The following is a 20,648-nucleotide window of genomic DNA, read 5'->3' as shown; positions in this document are numbered from 1 at the left end:
TAATTCCAAAGAAGAGGATCATGACTTTTTAATGGAAAACATTCTGCTAAGAATACAAATGACACTTTTAGAATTTATGTATGTAAAGATGGTTAAAAGTCAGATATAAATATGTCTTTCTGGCCCTGACTCAGTGATAATTGCTATTACCCCGTACTACTATGTCAAAAGATTGTGTAAACTTCATCAAACAGTCTAACATGACAAATACAAGTTGTATGGCATTGAGTAAAGTGGTTGGTAAGAAATGTTTCTCTTTCCCTTTAGTGTATACATAGTTTTTTCTCACTATGTAATACCTCCCTGGCAACTTTAGAGATCACATATTTTAAGACTTAATCATCAACCTTAAGAGGATTAATCATGAACTGAACCTTAAAAGGAAATCTATCCAAATACAGAACAGATTTCTTGAGTATCATTTCATAACTCATTAAAAAAGATCAAGGGGCATGTTTGGAACAGGATGATCCCTTGTAATTTACTCTACATCATTTAAATTTTAATCCTAACCACTAGGCATATTTAATAAGTTTATTTTATACAATGAGCCTCTAAATCTCAAGGTAAGTTTTTTTTTTTTTTTTTTCTAGAATTACCTGGGCATTTTAATTCATCTGAGTAGTCCCCACAGTCGTTAGAACCATCACATATCCAGCTTGGCAGGACACACAGTGAGGTCGAATTACATCTTATAAACCCTGTGGTTTTCACTCCAAGTTTATAGAAATGTGTACAATCTGTATTATCTACAAGGAGGCAAATAGAAAAATGAAAAACACCTCATCTGCAAAGATTAGGAGCCTTCTATGCAGGTCACAGAAACAAGAAAAGTTAACCTCATTTGAAGAAATAGAAACACAATTATCCTACACAACAGGGGTTAATTACATATCAACGCTGGACAAGGTTCAGTGAAACATTGGGCAGTGTTAGACGGAATGCCAAAGGTACCCAGGGACGAACAAACAAAAGGTAATGGAATATCTTACTGCAGTTCTTTTCATCTGAAGCATCTGCGCAATCTATGTTCTGGTTGCACCGTGCTGATCTTGGAATGCATGTTCCATCTGCACAACGGAACTCAACAGCGGCACAGGTTGAAACTGGAAAAACAGGTATATAAATAAACGGATAGATGAGACAAAAGTGACTCCTTGCTCTAACATTTTGAGTACAGATGGTCCCCAACTTACCACGGTTCTGCACGATTTTTCAACTTTGTTGTAGTGGGAAAGCCATTAAGCTTTCAGTACTTCCGATTTTGAATTTTGATCTTTTTCTGGCTTAGAGATATGCAATAAAATACTCTTTCTTGATGCTGTGCAGCACCAGTGAGCCACAGCTCCCAGTAAGCCGTGTGACCACGAGGGTAAACAATGAATACACTTACCCAGACACCATCCTGTTTTTCACTCTCAGTAGAGTAGTCACTAAATTGCATAATATATGCAATACTTTAGTATAGGCTTTGTGTTAGGTGATTTTGCCTGACTATAGCCTAATGTAATTTGTTCTGAGTACATTTAAAATAGGCTAGGCTAAGCTAAGACATTTGGTAGGTTAGGTTAATAAGTGCATTCTCAACTTACAATATTTTCAACTTATTATGGGTTTATTGGGACCTAACTGTAGTGTAAGTTGAGCAAGATCTAAATTTTAACTAATTTATATAATTTTGTTTTATTTTGCTTTAACTTTGGGAAGTCAAACTTGATCCATGGCTCCCAGTTCCACCCCCAAGCTTGGGTTAGATGCCTCATATGTCTTCCCTTGTACCATATTCTTTCCTCTGTTGTGGTGCCTACAATAGTTCATTGCAATTGACTGTTTGTGTATCCGCTCCCACACTAAGTTGTAAGCTTCATGAAAGCAAGGATTGTGCCTTGTTCCCATGACAGTATCGGTCCAACACCAAGCCAACATACAAAAAAATCAAATGTTGCTGAAAATTCTTTTTTCCTTCCAACTTCAAAAGTACAAGGTTATAACACTAAGCAAATGTCTAGAGGAAGTACAAGGAAATCCCAATCTGGTTGCAAAGAAGTGGAACATTCCATGCTTTGATAAAAAGAGCCAGACAGACAGTCAGAGAAAGAGACTGAGATGGAGAAACCACTGAACATTCGCTTTATTACTCAGAGGAAATAGCTCAGCAATGTAGAAAGCCTTCCATGCTATGTTAGCCTCCTTTATATGGCCATATCACTAACATTTGGTATAGGAAAGATGAATGCCTCATGAAAGAAACATAAATGTGGTATGACTTGTCTCTATTGTTAGAAAGTATGACTTTACGATCCCCTGCTATGCTTAGATGAAAATCAGTTTCAATATGCTACTGTCATTATATATACCTTATACAGAATAGCTTATGCTTAATCATATATTCCTTTCTACTTTGCTCACACATTCATTACCATATAATGATTTCCAGCAATATGTTGTGAACAGGTGCATGACATGCTATGTACATTAGATTAGCTTAGGTGAGATTTTTATTCCAAATTCAAATTTCCACAGGTTGATTATGTAAATGTACAACCTGAAGGGCTCTTTGATTATGCCACTTTTACTAGTCTGATATTTTAAAGACCCTATTTAATTATAAATAGAAATTATATCAATTGTAAATGGTTAAAATGCTACCTTAAAATATGCAAATTTTACTCAAGGGTGTGTATGTCATTTGTATTTCATAATGCACTGCTCTTATTATATTTAATTGTATCTTGCAATTGTATCCTTATTTGCACTTAAATGATGATTAGAATAAATGTTTTATTTACAATTTGCAATTATAATTGCTTCAGTGTTTTCTTCATTAAAAATAACATCTTATCTTATAAAACAGATAATGCTATTATGACTAGAGATAAATACACTGTTCCAAACATGAAAAAAAAGATACTCTTCTTTTATGTCTAAAAAAGCAAAATCTCTTCCATATACCTTTCTATTACATTTTACATTCAATATTTTTTCAATAGAAACAGTAAATGAAAGACATAACATAGAAAATAATCATGGCAAGCATTTATGTTTTGTTTCTTACTTTGCTATCTATTAGCAATCCCCTATTAAGACACTGTGCTCCTAAAGACTCCTTATAATCCTTTTATTTAGAAGACAGGATTCATTTCTCCTGTGAAACAATATTCTAGACCATGGTAATGTTCCTAGAGAGTCTACAAAGATTTATCTCCCTTGAGTTTCTACCTTACAGTTAGAATTTAAGAATACCAGAAGGATCCCAATGGGGACAGTCACAACTCATTACATCATCTCCATCTCTCCCCAAACTGCCACAGGGAATCTTCTGTGTACATTGCAGGGAGTCCATCTGAGTGGGGATTGGTGGCAGAAAGGGTGAAGAGGTGAATCATGACTCCCATGAACATGAGGATAGCATCTCACATAGTTATGAGGGCTGGAGATCCAGCAATATTACAGTAATGGTGTTTCAAAGACTGTACTGGGGCCCTCAGGCGGAAGTAAACGTAAAGAATGCCTTGTGAGAGGAGTAGAGATGTGGAGCAAGTGGAACTCAGTTTTTGATGGAATTCTGAGAAGAAGAAAGAAAGGAAAGGAATTCTGAGTAGACGAAAAGAAACTGTAACTGTGAAGTTGGAAAGGGGAGTTAAGAGTTGCATTTAAAAGAAGAACATGAGGTAAGAATGAGGTAGGGGCTCAGGAGGACTGAGTAGAGAGTAGAATATTTGCAGGATGTGTTTTTCTACCATTTTCCAATTAAAAATAGGGCTAATGAATCTTGGCGAGAAGGATGGGAAGGCCTATTAGAATACATGCAAGATGCAAATAGGAAGACTGTTCTTTACTTCAAATCCTCTCTTCACAGAGTCTGTGACTTGATCTAGAGTATGGAAACCACCAGAGGGCTACATACTAAGTGGTTGCAAAATTTCATATGTAGCAGTGGCAAGATGGTTGTGAGGATTAACATCTCCAGCATTTAGAGGCAAGGAAGGAGAGAGAGATAGGAGAAATCCATGGGAACGCAGGAACCGTATTAAATAGGTAAACAAATACCTCTTTTGCCAAAACCTCTTCCTCTATGTTCCTTCAACTATATTTCTTCCTTACTTTGTTTTGGTCAGTCAAGTATTGAAATTTGTTTCACCCTTAGGGTGATTTTTGAGGGAGAAATATGTTGGAATCTCTAATTTGTCAAGCGAATATGAAAGCTTTCTGACAATTTTTCCTCAGGCTAAAAGTCCTGAAAAAGAGAGAAAAGAAAATAATGTAGTCCAAATAAAGATAATCCAAGTGAGAAATACAAGACTTTTCCCTCCAGATAGTCCAAAAGAAAAAGTAAGCCCACAAAATGTGAGTGAAAACATATCAGAGCCACCCCAGGAATAGCAATAAGATACTACAAAGGAAGATCTGACAGGGACTGTGGATCAAAGCAGCAGTAAAAGAGAAAGTAAAACCATTCTTTACCTCACATACTTTCTTAATTTTTCTTGCATCCACTTTCTTGATTCCATGTCAGTAAAAAGATTTAATGAGATAGGAAAGGTATAACATTGATTTTGTGATTTTAGGACATTTCTTATAAATAACTTAAATCAATGTTTTCTCTTCCAACTTCCCTGCAGCTGACGGAAAGGAAAGGAAAGGAAAGGAAAGGAAAGGAAAGGAAAGGAAAGGAAAGGAAAGGAAAGGAAAGGAAAGGAAAGGAAAGGAAAGGAAAGGAAAGGAAAAAAGAAAGAAAGAAGGAAGGAAGAAAGAGAAAGAAAGAAAGAAAGAAAGAAAGAAAGAAAGAAAGAAAGAAAGAAAGGCTAAGAGGCAAGCATTAAATTTGCTGTCATGTCTCTTTTGTTTACTCTCAAGCCACATATTTTATTTTATTTACTGCTTAGGCTCTAAGGGTATGCAAACCCAGGAGGAATGATGATTTCATCTATAGGCATGCTTATTCTTTTCTTTTAGCTTATTGTTTGTGGAATCTTCAAAGTTTTGCTCTGAACTTATGGAAAAAAAATACAAAAACCTAAGACCAGTTTCCTCTCTATCAGGTAGCCTTAGAACTACTTAGCTTTCCAGTTCACCTAAAGGTGTCCAAGTGATCCGGGCAAGTTCAGATACTTCCCAAGGGGAGTAATTAGAAACAACTCAATAGGGAGAGAAGGAGGGATATTATGTGCTCTCCTAAACCTATTCACTCAATCTCTCACACACTGGAAGAGGAAACCAGGGTGACAAACCTTCTGAAGAACTCTTCAAGTTATCCCCTTCTGCTCCCACCCTGCCAGATTGCCTGGGGTCTAAAACTCTCAGGGCAGTTATAAAAGATTTACAAGGCTTTAGGGTTGTGCTTTCCTTCAAATGGAGAAGAAACCAAAACTGATTCCTTGTAACATCCATTTCCACTCTGCCTTGTGGAATACTACTAATAATAATAAGTACTATTAATATAATATAATCATAACATATTATTAATCATATAATTAATACGATATTATTATGAACATCTAAACTAATTAATGTATTAATATTAACATATTAATATGTTATAAACTAATTATATATAATTAAAATAATATTAATATTATTATTATGAACATCTAAACTAAAGAAATAAAAGTGCAATAGTACTTGAAATAATTTACAGATGATGCCACTGTAGCCTCTCTCCATAGCCTATCAAACTCTCTCATATATTGACTTTTTATTGTACTAATTTAAATTCTTCGTGTCTTTACATTAAAAAGTAATAACTGGTTTGTGTGTGTGTGTCTGCACACATATATACAACAAAGGACTGCATGTACATGTTGTATGGATGATAGAAACAGAGAAGGACTATCTGGAAGAAAAGACTTGGAAAGAAAACTCCTTTTCCATTGTCTTCGAGCCCTTCCGTCCTTCTTTTCAAACTTCATCATCTTTTAGATACTGTAAGGTTCCATTTGCTGCATGGATATACATCTGAATTACTGATTTATAAGATAAACTGGCTTATAGGATATGGACCCAGAGAAAATTCTCCCCTAGGATGTGAAATGTGACTGACAAGGACACCATGTGAACAAATTTGTGAGAAAACTCAAATCCAAAAGATATAACTGTAATAAGTAATCTCTCATCTAAAAAGCCACCCATTTGTTTCTCCTAAAAGAGAGAGTCCACTTAAATCTACTAATTTCTAGTAAGTAATATGGTGTATGTTTGAGTTTCCACACACACTGTTAGTTTCAAATGTCCTACATTCTGCCGGAAGAATTTCAAGGCATACATTTTGTTGTTGCTGCTGTTTTTAAGGTATCCAACTGCTATTAGTTTCACCCTACTCTTACAACAAAATAAAAGTTTTAACAGAAACTTGATTCACAAATGCAGTAGTTATTGCCCAAGGAGCTGGCTGAGCTAGCTATAACCCAGAAATCAAGAGTTTAGCCTACGAAGGGGAAATAACATTTTGAGTTATTTTTATTGTTATTCAGCAGCTGGTATTGATGATGTTAGGCAGGATAAAACCTATCTATATTTTTGGAAGACTTATTTCTTCACTTACAACATAAGAATTTAATAAACAGCTACCAGGTAGTGGGTGCTATATTTCATAAACCCAAATTCACTAATTTATCACCTTTGAAATCTTTTTTTATTTCTTCAAGAAAATCCACTGTAACTTATTCACTTTCCATGGTCCCTCTTATGACCTTTGTTTTAAAATCTGCTTTCTGTATCTTTTGTTCTATTCCTTCACATTCTAGCTTGATATTCTTATCTTTATCCTAGTTTCCTATAATGTCTATCCTAGTTATCCTATAACGTCTTCATTATATTCTCCTTTCCTGCTTGCAAATAACTGATAAAAAAGATGCCCTTTTGGGGGGGGGTTCTAACTTCTAGTTTGCTTTCCTCCTTTCTTTCAAATACTTCATTTCCCTCCATTTATTCCCTGTCACTTACTATATTTTATCATTTTTAATCTTTTATAGATAATATGAAATAACAGCTGATTTAATCTGCAAAAGTATTTGGTTCTTCCTACACTACAGTGTCAACCTTAGCTAGTGAGCTACTCAAGTGTTTGGCCAATGTCTTAGTCTAAGATGCAGAGTAACTTCCAAACCAAACTTTTCTAGCTACAAGATGATCTGTACACATTCTGTTCTCTTCCACAACTTTGCATCACCTTCTCATAGCATCTGTACTTCACATCTTTCCTTTACCATCAATGTTTTATAAAAAAAAAAAAGTCTTACTGTATTTACTCCTTCACCATCCATTTTCTGCACCAACCCAAGGAGATTTGGCTTTTCTTTATGATTCCACTGAATTGACTCGCATGAAGGTAACCAAGAGATTATCTCCTATTTGCCAGGTTCAATGACTGCCTTAACCCATACCTGCCCTCTTGCCTTCCCTTAACACCTTAAAATGCTAAATAATAACAATACATTTCTCATGAAGATCTTTCCATTACTCCTTTGGTCAATTGCTCCTTTTTTATGTTATTAGTGTCTTTCTTTTTTTTTATTTCAATAGGTAATTCTAATGTACTCTCCTACAACGACTAGTACTCTATACATCCATGAGCTTTCTCTCTGTAGTAAGTCCAAACTCAACACTCCTATTCTAATCTACTAACTGAGCTCCAGGTCCGTATCTACCTAAATGTCTTTGGAGCAGTTCTATCTGAATGCCTATAGGTCCTCCACTCTCAGAATGCAAACCATCTTTATTATCTTATCCCTGAGCCCACATGAACAAAAGACCCACAAACATAATTTTAAAAATTAATGAAAAACAAATAGTTTTAAAACAGGGAAGAAAACAGTTCATGAAACTTGTCTATTTTTTCTATGTCTATGTTTTCTCTGTTTATTACCCAGGATGGCCTGTTATACCACCTTTAGAAATTCTGTTGTGTATCTGTCTCTCTCCTTTTTATTCTTAGCTTTAGCTACTCTGAGAGACTCCGGTTTTATCTTTCTCATCTCAGCATTATAGTTTTTATTTGCACAAACAGTACCCCCCCTTTTTTGAAATGTAAATTAGATTGTATTGGGTTTCCTTTAAACCTTCAGTGACTCTTTAGTGACTACAAGGTGAAGTTCATGCTCCTTAAAACAGCATCAAAAAACAACATTAAGTACTGGTTCCTCTCTCTGACTTGACTTATTTTTTTTCAAACCACTTGCCAATATGCCATTTGGCTCTAACCATATCAAATTATTTGCAGCTTTCAATATTAGTATTTAGGGATCCCTGGGTGGCGCAGCGGTTTGGCGCCTGCCTTTGGCCCAGGGCACGATCCTGGAGACCTGGGATTGAATCCCACATCAGGCTCCCGGTGCATGGAGCCTGCTTCTCCCTCTGCCTGTGTCTCTGCCTCTCTCTCTCTCTCTGTATGACTATCATAAAAAAAAATCAATATTAGTATTTATACTTGGAATTACCTTCTATTTTGATCATTCTACCTTATTTATACTTTATTACAACTCTCCCCTCCAAAAAACGTATAATTTTATATGTGCAATCATTAAATCTGATATACACCTTCATATCTTTATCTTTATCTGTCTTTATTTGGAGTTTGAACTCATTAATATAACTTATTAATTTTATGTCTGTCTTTAATGCATTTTACCCAATGAAATGTGTTCAATGAATGAAGATTTTTAAAGGGAAATTGATTTAGAAAAATCTGTTGGATCCAGATTTTAAGAGGCCTTAAATGTCAGACTAAAAAACTTGTTTGTTATTCTCTAAACACCAAGACTCCATTTGTGAATCCTTATCAGGGCTGTGATTAAAAAAACAAGTGAATGCTTACATAGCATTTGCTATATGCCAAATTCTGTTCTGAGTTTATTTAATATTAATATACTCATTAAATTATTGCCTCTTTTCCTACAGCTTGGGAAACTGAGGCATATATTGGATAATATTTTACCCAAAGACAGCATCTTGTTGGGGCTGAGATTCTGTCCTAGATCCTCTGGCTTGCTTATTGGTGCCAGTAAGCACTCTGAAAACACGTTCAATAAAACATCATAGCATGACTAACAACCCTGGAATTAACTAAAGAGTAGAGACAGGGAGACTATTTAAAGGACTACTATGTTAATCCAGGCTTAAGGCAGATTAAAAGGGAAGATATTTCAAAGAATTGGATGATTTATTGATATATGGATAGATGGGTGATAAAATATGGTAGAAAGAAGAATCAAGGATAACACCAAGGTTTATTGTCCAACTGCTAGGAAAATGATGAGGTCATGTGAAAAAACAGAGAATTGAGAAGTAAAGGAGAGCATTTTTTGGAGTAGTACATTCAGTAGTACACATTCCGGTACAAATGTACAATAAATAAGGCAGTAGAACTGAAGAGATGACAAATGACAAGAGTTTTGAGGTGAGCAAAGGAATAGAAACCAGAATAGAGAATATAGTCATAATTTTCAATGAACCCTAATAACTCCCTTTTGGAAATATTTACCAAAGTGTGGTCCATCTGTATCAGCAAGGGCCACATACCAAAAGGGTAGAAACCACTGTGCTCTCAGGAACACACTATGGAAAAGTTCAGGATTCACTTAGCATAAGAATATTCCTCAGCTGATGCCACATACATTTACCTTTACAGTCCAGTTCATCAGAGTTGTCGCCACAGTCATTTTCACCATCACATAACTTGCTGTGAGGAATGCAACGACGATTGTAGCAAGGCCTGAAACCTCTTCGACAGCTTCTGTTTTCTTATAAAGAAAAGTAGAAACATATTTGGAGGTCTTATAGAGATATTTTTACAAAAAAAAAAAAAGAAAATAACAGATGAGTTCTTATTTCAGAATGGATTGTAGATCTATTAAAAAAAAGTGTGCTGTGCAGTATCAAAACTCTGGATTAGAATATTCATGCATTAAAGTAATTAATTCATTAAAGACCTTTTTAGACTAAGTGCTTTAACTTCAGTGATTCATACTTGGAGATACTATACCCATATTATTCTTTCTGATATTTGTGTCAGCACAGAAAAAAAGCATATATTCAACTCTCAAGAAGTAAGTCTGTACCTCAAGAATCATAAGACACTCTCAACACCTATTTCCTATCTCCTTTGCATCTCATAAGGCTTTTACAAGAAGACAAAATAGTAGCAAAACATGTATTTCTGAATAAGTGAATCAGAGAATTACCTAAATACCCATAAATTTCTCTTACAAATCATCTAAAAATGTCTACCAGAATTCCTAAGGAGAATAATTGCCTTCTAAATTCTGTTTACCTTAAAAAGAGTCTCCTGACATTTTCCGATTTCAGGCAAAAGGTACCACTTACAGTAATAATAGCTGCCATTTACTGAACACTAATTTTGTGCCAGGCTCTATACCGAGCAAATGTAAACATGCATTTGTTTATTCAGTGCTCTAAACTAATATTCAAACTAGGGTTGTTTTGTAGGGAGAAGCCAAAATGTAGAGAAGTACCCTTGCTCATACTAGTCATACACTAGTAGGTTTTGAAACAAAGATTTAACCTCAGGTGTGATTCTAAAGTCTAGAATCGACACCTAGGGTTGTCAAACTGTAGCTCACAGGAACAAAAGCAGCCTGTTTTTGTATAGTTCTGATGCTAAGAATGGATTGTATATTTTAAAATAGTTCTAAAAATTATTTTTTAAATAGAGGATATTTCACAGATAGCACTTTTGGTCCACAAAACCTAAAACCCTTAACTAGCTAACCCTTTGCAGATAAAGGCAGATAAAGGTTGCCAACCCCTGCTCACATGAATATTACCTTATTCTCAGGAGGTAAAAATAATGTGAAATATATTCTCAAGACAATTCATAATAAATGCAAATTTGCAAGCTGATTATTATTCTATTTTTATATGCCTCAAGATTTTTACAGAGTATAGGGTACAACCATTCATTGAAATGAATGTCATTTGAGGTAAATTCATTAAAATTTTAGTTACAGATCAATCATGGGCAAATTACATCTATCATTTTAACTGAGAGTGTGTGATTCTGCAACATAAAAGAATGAGAGAACTGCCTGCAAATTTCCCAAACTCTACCTTCCTCTTATTTTAACTACTCTTTGATTATTTAAGTATAATTATTATCCAGATAATAGAACAAAGGAGAAAAGCAGACACCAGATACAGCAATTCCAGATACAGATTCTTGAATTTTACAGAGCATACAATGCCAATACTCTAATATTATAGTGCAAAAATAAATCATACCAATTTAGAAAAAATCCGGAACAGTTCTACAGTAACTATCAATGATTACCCACACAGAAGTTTCCAGGTGAAATATTGTTGTAATGAAGGCAAATATCAATTGCCTACTGGGTTCAAAAAGCTAATCTCTACTCCCAAGAAAGAGTGAAAGGTTGACCATCACTTGGTGCCACCTACAGAGACACAGCTGGAGGAATTCCATCCGTGATGGGGAGGATGGCAATGCAATCATCCTTTGTACCCAAGGACAATAACCCTGAGCCAATCCTCAAGACAAGAATAGGGACAACACTTTGATATCAATACAACAACATGCTATCATTAACTGCTGGTCGACCTTTGCTGCAGAGTAAACTTACAGTATGTACCAATAACTAATATTTCTGCCTTCCATCTTTAAGAATGTAAGCCTAAAACCTGTCACTACATGATGAATAAGTAGACAGCTTAAAAGAAAGGCCCCTGTGGCATCTAAACTTGTACTTTGTAGGTGGAAGGCTATGAGGAAATTCTTCACTGACTATTGTGGGTATCAAATAGGACATAAGAGTCCCATTTGAACAAGAACACAAATCCAAACTCAATTAATTGCCTTATAGCCATAAGTTAATGAGACACATTAAGGAAATCATATGTATAAATGAAATGGAGACCATCAAACCAAAAATTATGAAAATAATTGCAAACTTTTCTCAGAAGTGAACATGCATCACATATCAGACACTTACCACAGTAGAGCAGTTTCTCGTCTGACTTATCCTTACAGTGAGGTGTGCCATCACAGGTGAGCTGATAGTCAATACACTCTCCATTTCCACACTCAAACTCTGAATACATGTTGCAAGAGGAATTTTTAGCTGAAGGGGAAAAAAGACAGTGTTTTGACTCAATAGCAAACATTTCTCATACCATGACAACTGTTTCCCTTAATCTTCATTACAAAGCTAAACTAAAATTTATCAAAATATAAAATCAAATAAAGGGCAAGGGTTTCTGGCATTTCTTTACAAAAAAAAATTAAAGGAACACCTTTTTGTTTGCTGTTTTCACATTCCCTTTCTAAAATTTTGGGGGGTTGCCTCACTTCATTTTTCTTTTATACTTAGTTGTATGTCTTGCTAATTATTTTGTGACTGTATATGCATGGAAAGAAGGATGGGCTTAAATTTGGGTGACTATATTTATGCATTTTGCTTAGCAACTACCTTAAAAATAAATTGTCAAAAAGAGTCAGTTAAATGAGCTCTGTACATATTGAGAGAAGGTTTTTTTTGTGTGTTTTTTTTTCTTTTTGGAAACTATAATATATTCTTTAATACACTGATATTTTTCAGTACACAGAGTTAGCATTTTGATTTCTTTATTTTTGTTTGAGTATAGTTGATGCTCAATGTTCTATTAGTTTCAAGTGTAGAGTTCTCATTTTTTAATGCCTGACTTGATTCATCTTATTTAAATCTACCTCCAACTGATCTCCCTCCTCAGCTACCTTTGGAAGAAATCTCTTTAGCAGCTTTCCCCATTCAGAAGTCCTGAAATTGCTAAAAGTATCCTCATTGGCCTTTTGTTCTACCCACAGTGAGAGGTACCAGGGGGCAGAGCTGCACACTGGGCCAGCATCTACTCCTTGAGGTGCACAGGAAACTGTGGTTGAACGAGGCAACTGACAAGCTGAAAAGCATATGCCCGAGAAGTTTATAGGCTCCAAATGACCACTGCCATAATGTCCCCCTTCTAACTCTCCAGATTTTTTATAAAAAATGAAAAGTCTGAATTTTTATGTGACTTGCCCAGTCTGTGAGCACAGACCAATGGCAACAAAGTACTCACAAACAAACAAACACCCATCTTTCTACAGCTAGGTTTCATCCCTGGAATGCCAGTATGTGACCCTTATTTTAGAAAGATCATCTGGGGCAAAACGGACCTATTTTTATTCTTAAATAATAGATTTCCAGTAAACATTTAGAATTCGATTTTGTGGTTGCATTATGTGTTGTTTGCTTGTACTCACTCCATTGCTTGTTGAATAATTGTACAGTGAAATCCAGTCATACTAATTATATTGGAGGTAATTGGAATTCATTTATCTCTATTAATGCAGAAAACATAGCTTAATTTTATAATTTACTATCAATTTCTTTTGAAAGTTGTATTTTAGAAATATTCAATTACACGGCTACTAATACTATTTGAAGTTTCCAGTGTTTTATTTCTTTGTTAGTCCTAGAATGCATCTCATTTTTACAGATTATCTATTGGTCTAACTACTGACGACTTCTAATTAAAATTTTTCAATGGTATTTTTTTCTTGGTTCAGTCGAAATTCAACTGGTCAGGTAGAAAGTCAATTTAGACAAAGTAACACAGAATTTAAAAATCTAAAAATATCATTAGCTTTAAAGGAACAAGCATTAAGAAGGGTACTGACATTGCTGCACATGATCACATTCAAGCAGGAACTGAACAAAATTCATTTACTGGGAGGCTACTGATGTTCCCAACTTATTCTATCTACTTTCAACATATCTTGTTTAACTTCTCACTTCTAATGAGAATTAACTGTTATGATTGAAGATGCAAATTTTGCTTTTATAATCATTATGACTCTGAGGGAAAAAATATTCACAACAAAAATGTTTTTATTACATAAAATCAAGCCTTATATATGCAAAACTCTTGCTTAGGTATGTTCATTTGAACTAGCATTGAGTGTTATGCTTCTTCACAGAAACAAAAATGTGGTTCAACTGTCCTCTAATTCTCTCACAAGGTAATTACTTCAATTATATTTGTTATTCTTACTTCTGTTGTGGATGTTGATAAGGTTAGGAATCTTGTGTAAAGTGGAATTGCCTAATCTTTTTGTCAAGTTATGACAACACATGGTTTTCCCTCCCTTGTCCTGAGGGTGGTGCCTTTCCCCCCTTCAACCCTGCCATTAACATTCACGAACTGCTCTGGGTGAACTAACTCAGATGTGGATATAGACATGCCAGAGACATCTTCGTTTCCAAAGATGGATTTGACAAGAAGATACTTTCCAATCTCTCTCTGCTGGGCCACAGGATTTCAATATGAATGCACCATGGATCCAGGATGCTTCTATAAAGGTCTGTCAGCTCTGAAGAATCAAATATCACTCTGTAGTTGCATGTGAATACAACTGTGCTTGTTTAAAAGACAGTTTTCTTTCTGAATTATTCCCTCTCATCAATAGAGAGAAGCAGGTGGCTTAGTAGGGACAGATGTATCTAATCTATTTTGGAGCAAGGACAGGCATCCACTGTATACAAATAAGCCTTGCTGTTTTGACTAGAGGCATTGCTTTTCTACTGGCCTGTAGTGACCTGTGAAAGAAACATGAGTGATTCTAATGCATGACTAACACTCCAGGCTTACAGATGGCATCAGATCCAGACCATTACAGCTGAAACCACAAAAGCAAACTGAAAGAGTTTAAGCAATTACCCGAGCAATTCAAGGAAGTGTTAGGTTACTAAGAATTATGGGAATTTGAGGCTCGAATTATTAAAATTGGCTGTCTTCATTTAAAGTTCACTGACCAATTGCATCATTCCCGTTTGCTTTGGCACAGTCTTAAATAAAAGTCAGAGGTGCCCTTTCTTTCACTAAGAGGTGCTCTTTGGGTTGTAGTACCAAATTGCAAAGTGAAAACATATGTCTATATTCTTGTATTAGGTGCAATAGTTTTCAAGGTAAAGAACAGGATGTTAAAGTGCTTGTATTAAAGTACACAACAGATAAAAGAGAAGATCCCTCTGGTAAATAAAGACCAAAAAAAGACTAAAGATAAAGATGAAATATACTTATACTATTTGATATTTATTTTTATAATGTAGACATATCTACTTCTGATGATTTTCTAAGATGAAGATATAAGATGAGGATATGGATGAAAAGAGAAAAAAAAAATAAAACAATTGCCACATCCTGAGAGCGAGTTCACTAATTTCCAACAAGATGTCTCTTATCTTTCTTATACACAAATAGTCTTAATGTTAAAGATAAATTAACATCCTTTATGTTACTGGCTAATTTCTCATGGCAATATTGGAACACTTGAACCCTTATTTATTTTGGAAACAGTTTGAAAACTTAGCTGCTAATAAGTGTATACTGTAATGGTACTAATTAAAGATTGTAATGCCTTTTGGGAGGTATAAACATCATGCAAGGCTGCAATGTTACATTCTTAATTAACCGTTTGGAAATGATTACAAATAAGCTGCATGAACCATTCTCTCTCATTTACATACTGTGACAGACTGAGTGGTTTTACTACAAGGCTACTGATCTACTGCCTATATATTGGTTTATTTCAGATTTAATTAATTTTGCTATTGACTTAATTCTCAAAGTTGTAACCACAAGTTTTCAGATACTTTGCAGGTATTTCTCTAACTCATCAAACACCTTCCAGCCCACAATAGGGGATACACCATTTGTGACTATTCTGGTTATCATTATCTATCATATGGTGTAACAACTAAGTAGAGTGGTGAATTGAGTTCTTTTTAGAATAGAAAGATATGCCAACCGGGCCTCTAGGATTGGAAGAGAGTACAATTTCATGAATATCAAGATAATTTCAATATCCATGTATGCCTTTTGAGTAGTTATGTCATATCACATTTCAACTGTCTTTACTTACTCACACATCTGTTGTCATCTAGCAGTATTCGATCCCCCCTGCAGGAACAATTCACTCTCCCATTAGGAGTTAAAAGGCACAGATCATGGCAACCTCCATTTAATAATGAACATGGAGAAAGTTCACCTGCAATGAAGAGACTATTGGTAACATTTTATATTGAATTTCTATTCTTTGCTAGATTAACAGTAAACTGTTAGGCTGCCCCTCTCAAAGATATAAACAAGGAATATTCAGGACTTTGGAAAATCCAAACATCATAAGAGGTAAAAACATTAGAAAAGCATGCAACATAAGCCACTACATCTTCTAGAACATTTGTCAAGGATGCCATGGCATCATATGAACTAAAAAACATACTGATGCCTTAAGCTGCAATTTTTGTAGGTATTTCAGTGATTAAATAACTTTTCAGCCCAAGGTAAAGCTTATTTAGCAAGAAGTATTATTTTCATGGAAACTACTTGATTTGAATGTTCGAAGATTGAGAGTGAGAGAGAATAAATTTCCAGAAACAAGTAAGTAAAAAGGAATTGTCTTCTGGTGATAAATGAAGAACTACAGAAATTACCTTGAGCCTTTCAGAGAATTTTAATATATTGAATAGGCAAATCCCGAACACTATCTCCAGGAACATTAAAAAAATCCAACTAAGTATTACTGGAAAACATAATTTTTGCAAAGATTATATAATTAAGAAATACATTAAGTTTCTAGTGTAACTTACAGCTATTGGTGTCATTGGCAACAGCTATAATTCCCATTGGTTGATGTGGAATATCAGAACGAAGAATTTTTGTATCTCCTCCTGTGTACTTGTTGGAACGCAGAATAGCTCTTCTTCCCCAGTCTGACCAGAAGATATAATTGTCATAAACAGCCAAACTGAGGAAAGTTCCTGGACCAGATTTGACAATCACCTGAAATAAATTTAAATATATGTTTTTTAAATGAATATATAGACATTTCTATCTCCACATCTATTTTTGCTTCAAAAATTTTTTAAAAGATTAAGATTAGTTGCATTTAATCAATGAAAATCATCATGTAAAAGATGCATTTTACTAAATGTATCATAAAATTCTTTATAGTTTATTTTATTTTATTTATTTATTTTAAATTTGTTTTTTATTTTTATTTTATGATAGTCACACACAGAGAGAGAGAGGCCGAGACACAGGTAGAGGGAGAAGCAGGCTCCATGCACCGGGAGCCCGATGTGGGATTCGATCCCGGGTCTCCAGGATCGCGCCCTGGGCCAAAGGCAGGCGCCAAACCGCTGCGCCACCCAGGGATCCCTATAGTTTATTTTAAATGTTTTAATCATTCTTAGTTTTTATAACGTGTTCATTTAATATTTTCAGTATATCACAATTCACTGATCATTTAATTCATATAAACAACAGCATTTTTTCAGTATTATAAAACAAAATCACCAGGTCAAAAATATGAGATTATGATTACTAATAAGCACTGTCCTTTAATAAGACTCATCAGTCATCCAGTGAACACTCATCAAGCTATCAGAACTATAAAAGGAATATAAAGAACTATAAAACTCAGGTTTTTCCCTCAGGAATCTTTCACCATGAATAACTAAACCAGATATACATGAATTGGCAATAAAAGTTTAAAAGTAATGACCAAACTTCCACTTAGACCATATTAAAGGGCTAGATTTATCTTCTGAATAAAACAACTAAAAAATGAATAAAATATATAAAACAAGTCTTTTCAGCACATTGGACATAAGGTAAGAAAGGACAATGATTCCTAATTAACTTAGGAAATAAACTGAGTGAGTCTCATGATGGCCATGGCTAAATGCCTGAGAGATTCAGGTAGCATCAAAGTACAAAAGAACCCAACAGAACCTAAACATCTCCCTGAGAGGGGTAGGGCTGAGAATTAAAGGAGGCCAGTAGGTTAGATCTCATAGGGTAGAGTGTCAGAGAAGAGAATGTAACATAAAGAGAACTCTAGGTATCTGCAAAGGGTTCTCCTAGAGGAGTCAGCCAAGTACTAAGCACAAGCACAGGCATCTGAAGCAAATTGGGGTTGATGAAAGGGCCATACAAAAGGATCAGAGAGAAGAGTTCCGAAATTCACACAGGTCCATGAATCATGCCTGTTAATACCAACCAGACTTGAAAACTTTCCAATTAATAGGGAGTCTGAATAGAGTACCTAGAAGAGTCTTGCCTCAGCAATGAGAAATATAAATTAACCCCAGACTAACTCTGCTTTACTCCTGTCTAACAAAACTTAAAGGAAGAACTCAACGGATCAAATTGTTTCCAAATAGCTTAACCATTTCCTAGAACACAGCTCAGGTATTTTAGTGGAAATATGAAAAATTTGCTACTAAGCCACTACAAGACAAGATACAAAAGAAAAAGAAATGTCTCAAATTAATGACCTCAGTGTCCATCTTAAAAAAACTAGAAGAAAACAATAAAAAAGTTAAACCTAAAGTATAGAAAGGAAAATAAAAGTAGAGAAATCAAAGAAATAGAAAAATGAAAAAAACAATAGAGAAAAATCAATAAAATTTAAAATAAATGGCTATTTGAGAACCATAAAATAGATAATACATAATGATGAAGGGGGGGGTTATCCCAGAAATAAAGATTAATTTAACATTAAAAAAACTAACAGTTTAATTTACCATATTAACAAAACAAAAGTGACAACACATATGAAGATCTTAATAAATGCAAAGAAATTATTTATAAGATCTAACATCCATTCCTGATAAAGACTCAGAATAGATATTAAACTAGGAACAAGAAGAATGATCACTCTCTCTTCTACTCAAATTTGTCCTACAGTGTCTAGGCAGAATAATAAGGCAAGAAAACAATTTTATTTTTTTTCCAGTTGGGAGAGGAGAAGAGGAAGAAATCAAACTGTATTTATTTTCAGATAACATAATCTAATCCTCTACATAAAAAATTCAATAGAATTACAAAACAAAAAAAAAAAAAACCTGCTTAGGTTAACTAATATATCTAGTAAAACTATAGGACACAAGGTTGCTATAAAAATTTCTGTATATTAACAATAAGTAATTGAAAATTAAAATAAGACAACTTATACAGTAGTATCAACAAATAATAAATACTTAGTAACATATAAAAATATGTACAAGAACCTAAAAACTATAGAATTTTGTTTAGAGAAACTAATAAAAACCTGAATAAATAAAGATATATACTCTATTCATTGTTTGTAAGATTCAAGCTATTGAGATGTCATCTCTCCTCAAACTGGTAAATTATACCTAATCCCAATAAAAACCCAGCAGACATTTCCTAGAAATTGACAAGCTGATTTTAAATTTCGTATGGAAATGCAAAATATTTTGTATACAAAAAAAATGGCAAAAAAATAAGTTGGTTGATTAACATTACCTCATTTCAAGACATAATAAATTGACAGTTACCAAGAGGATATATGTAGGATTAGAAAAAGAGAAATACATCAGTGAAACAGATGAGAGAGTTCACAAACAGACCCATACATGTATAGATAACTAATTTTTGACGATTTTTTTTAAAAAGGATAGTTTTTTCAGAACATGATACTTGAATAAATAAATATGCATACACAAAAATTAAACTATCATCCTATTAAGAAATCAACTGGAAATTTATCACAGACCTAAATGAAAAATTTAAAACTTTAAAACTAAAGAAAAATATGGAAGAAAATTTTAATGATCTTTGGGTCAGCAAATATTTCTTAGGTATGACATCAAAACCATGATTGATCAAAAAGATCTATAAAATGAAATAAATCAAATTAGAAAACTACACTTCAAAGGACAATGGTAAGACGATGAAAAGGTAAGTCACAAACTAAAAAAATTTGCAAAACGTAGGTCTAGCAAAGGATATATATTAAGAAAAAAAACCTACCAAAACTAAAAAGTATAATGAATATATAATCCAATAAAGAATGGGAAGCATTTTTGAAACGACACTTTATTCAAGAAAGAATAGACTTTCTTCATGTATATACGTGACAAATAAGCATATAAAAAAGATTATTGGCATCATTAGACATTAGGAAATAAAATTACGGCACCATTCTTAGAATAAAGTTGAAATGGCCAGCAAACCAAGTGTTGGTGAGGTTATGGAAGAATTTGTAGGAATGGAAAATGGTACTACCAATATGGAAAACAATTTGGGATTTTCTTAAAAAGTTAAACATATAAGTAGCATATGATCCACCCTTCTATTTCCTAGTGTTTATTTACCCAATAAAATTAAAGCATATATCTATATAAAGACTTGTACACAAATGTTCATAGCAACTCCACCTACAATAAGCATAAATTGGAAGCCACTCAATGCCCATGTGCAGATATATGCATAAACAAATCGCATATATCCATATTATTTTATGCTTGGGTATGTCCTCAGAAACTCAACATTAGCAAAAATCTTGCTAAGTCAATTTAGCCAGAATCCCCCTCTTGATATCTGATCACTGTCAATATCTAACTAAATTCCCCATCCCTTGTACTCCCACGGTGAAGTCTGATCACTTTGGCTTGCTATCACCAAGAACCTTGGGACACCTGGGTGGCTCAGCGGTAGGGTGCCTGTCTTTGGCTCAGGGAGGTATCCCAGGATCTGGGATCGAGTCCCACATCCGGCTCCCTACAAGGAGCCTGCTTCTTCCTCTGCCTATGTCTCTACCTCTCTCTCAGTCTGTATCTTTCATGAAT

General features: G+C 34.3%; 1 protein-coding gene across 1 annotated transcript in view; it reads right to left on the bottom strand.

Annotated features, from left to right (window-relative positions):
• LOC129514645 (low-density lipoprotein receptor-related protein 1B) overlaps positions 1 to 20,648 on the bottom strand; it is a 1,831,349-nt gene that overhangs the window by 260,708 nt on the left and 1,549,993 nt on the right. The window contains exons 44-49 of the mRNA XM_055333402.1: positions 16,638 to 16,830; positions 15,911 to 16,036; positions 11,964 to 12,092; positions 9,618 to 9,737; positions 993 to 1,106; positions 600 to 749 (exon numbers count right to left, since the gene is read on the bottom strand). Of these exons, the coding sequence (XP_055189377.1) occupies positions 600 to 749; positions 993 to 1,106; positions 9,618 to 9,737; positions 11,964 to 12,092; positions 15,911 to 16,036; positions 16,638 to 16,830 (832 nt within the window). The remainder of the gene's footprint in view (positions 1 to 599; positions 750 to 992; positions 1,107 to 9,617; positions 9,738 to 11,963; positions 12,093 to 15,910; positions 16,037 to 16,637; positions 16,831 to 20,648) is intronic.

The sequence above is a fragment of the Nyctereutes procyonoides genome, unplaced genomic scaffold, assembly GCF_905146905.1.
Source record: "Nyctereutes procyonoides isolate TBG_1078 unplaced genomic scaffold, NYPRO_anot_genome, whole genome shotgun sequence".
In the NCBI taxonomy this organism is placed as follows: Eukaryota; Metazoa; Chordata; class Mammalia; order Carnivora; family Canidae; genus Nyctereutes; species Nyctereutes procyonoides.
The sequence above is the reverse complement of the archived record's forward strand: the minus strand, read 5'-3'. Positions and strand labels throughout refer to the sequence as shown.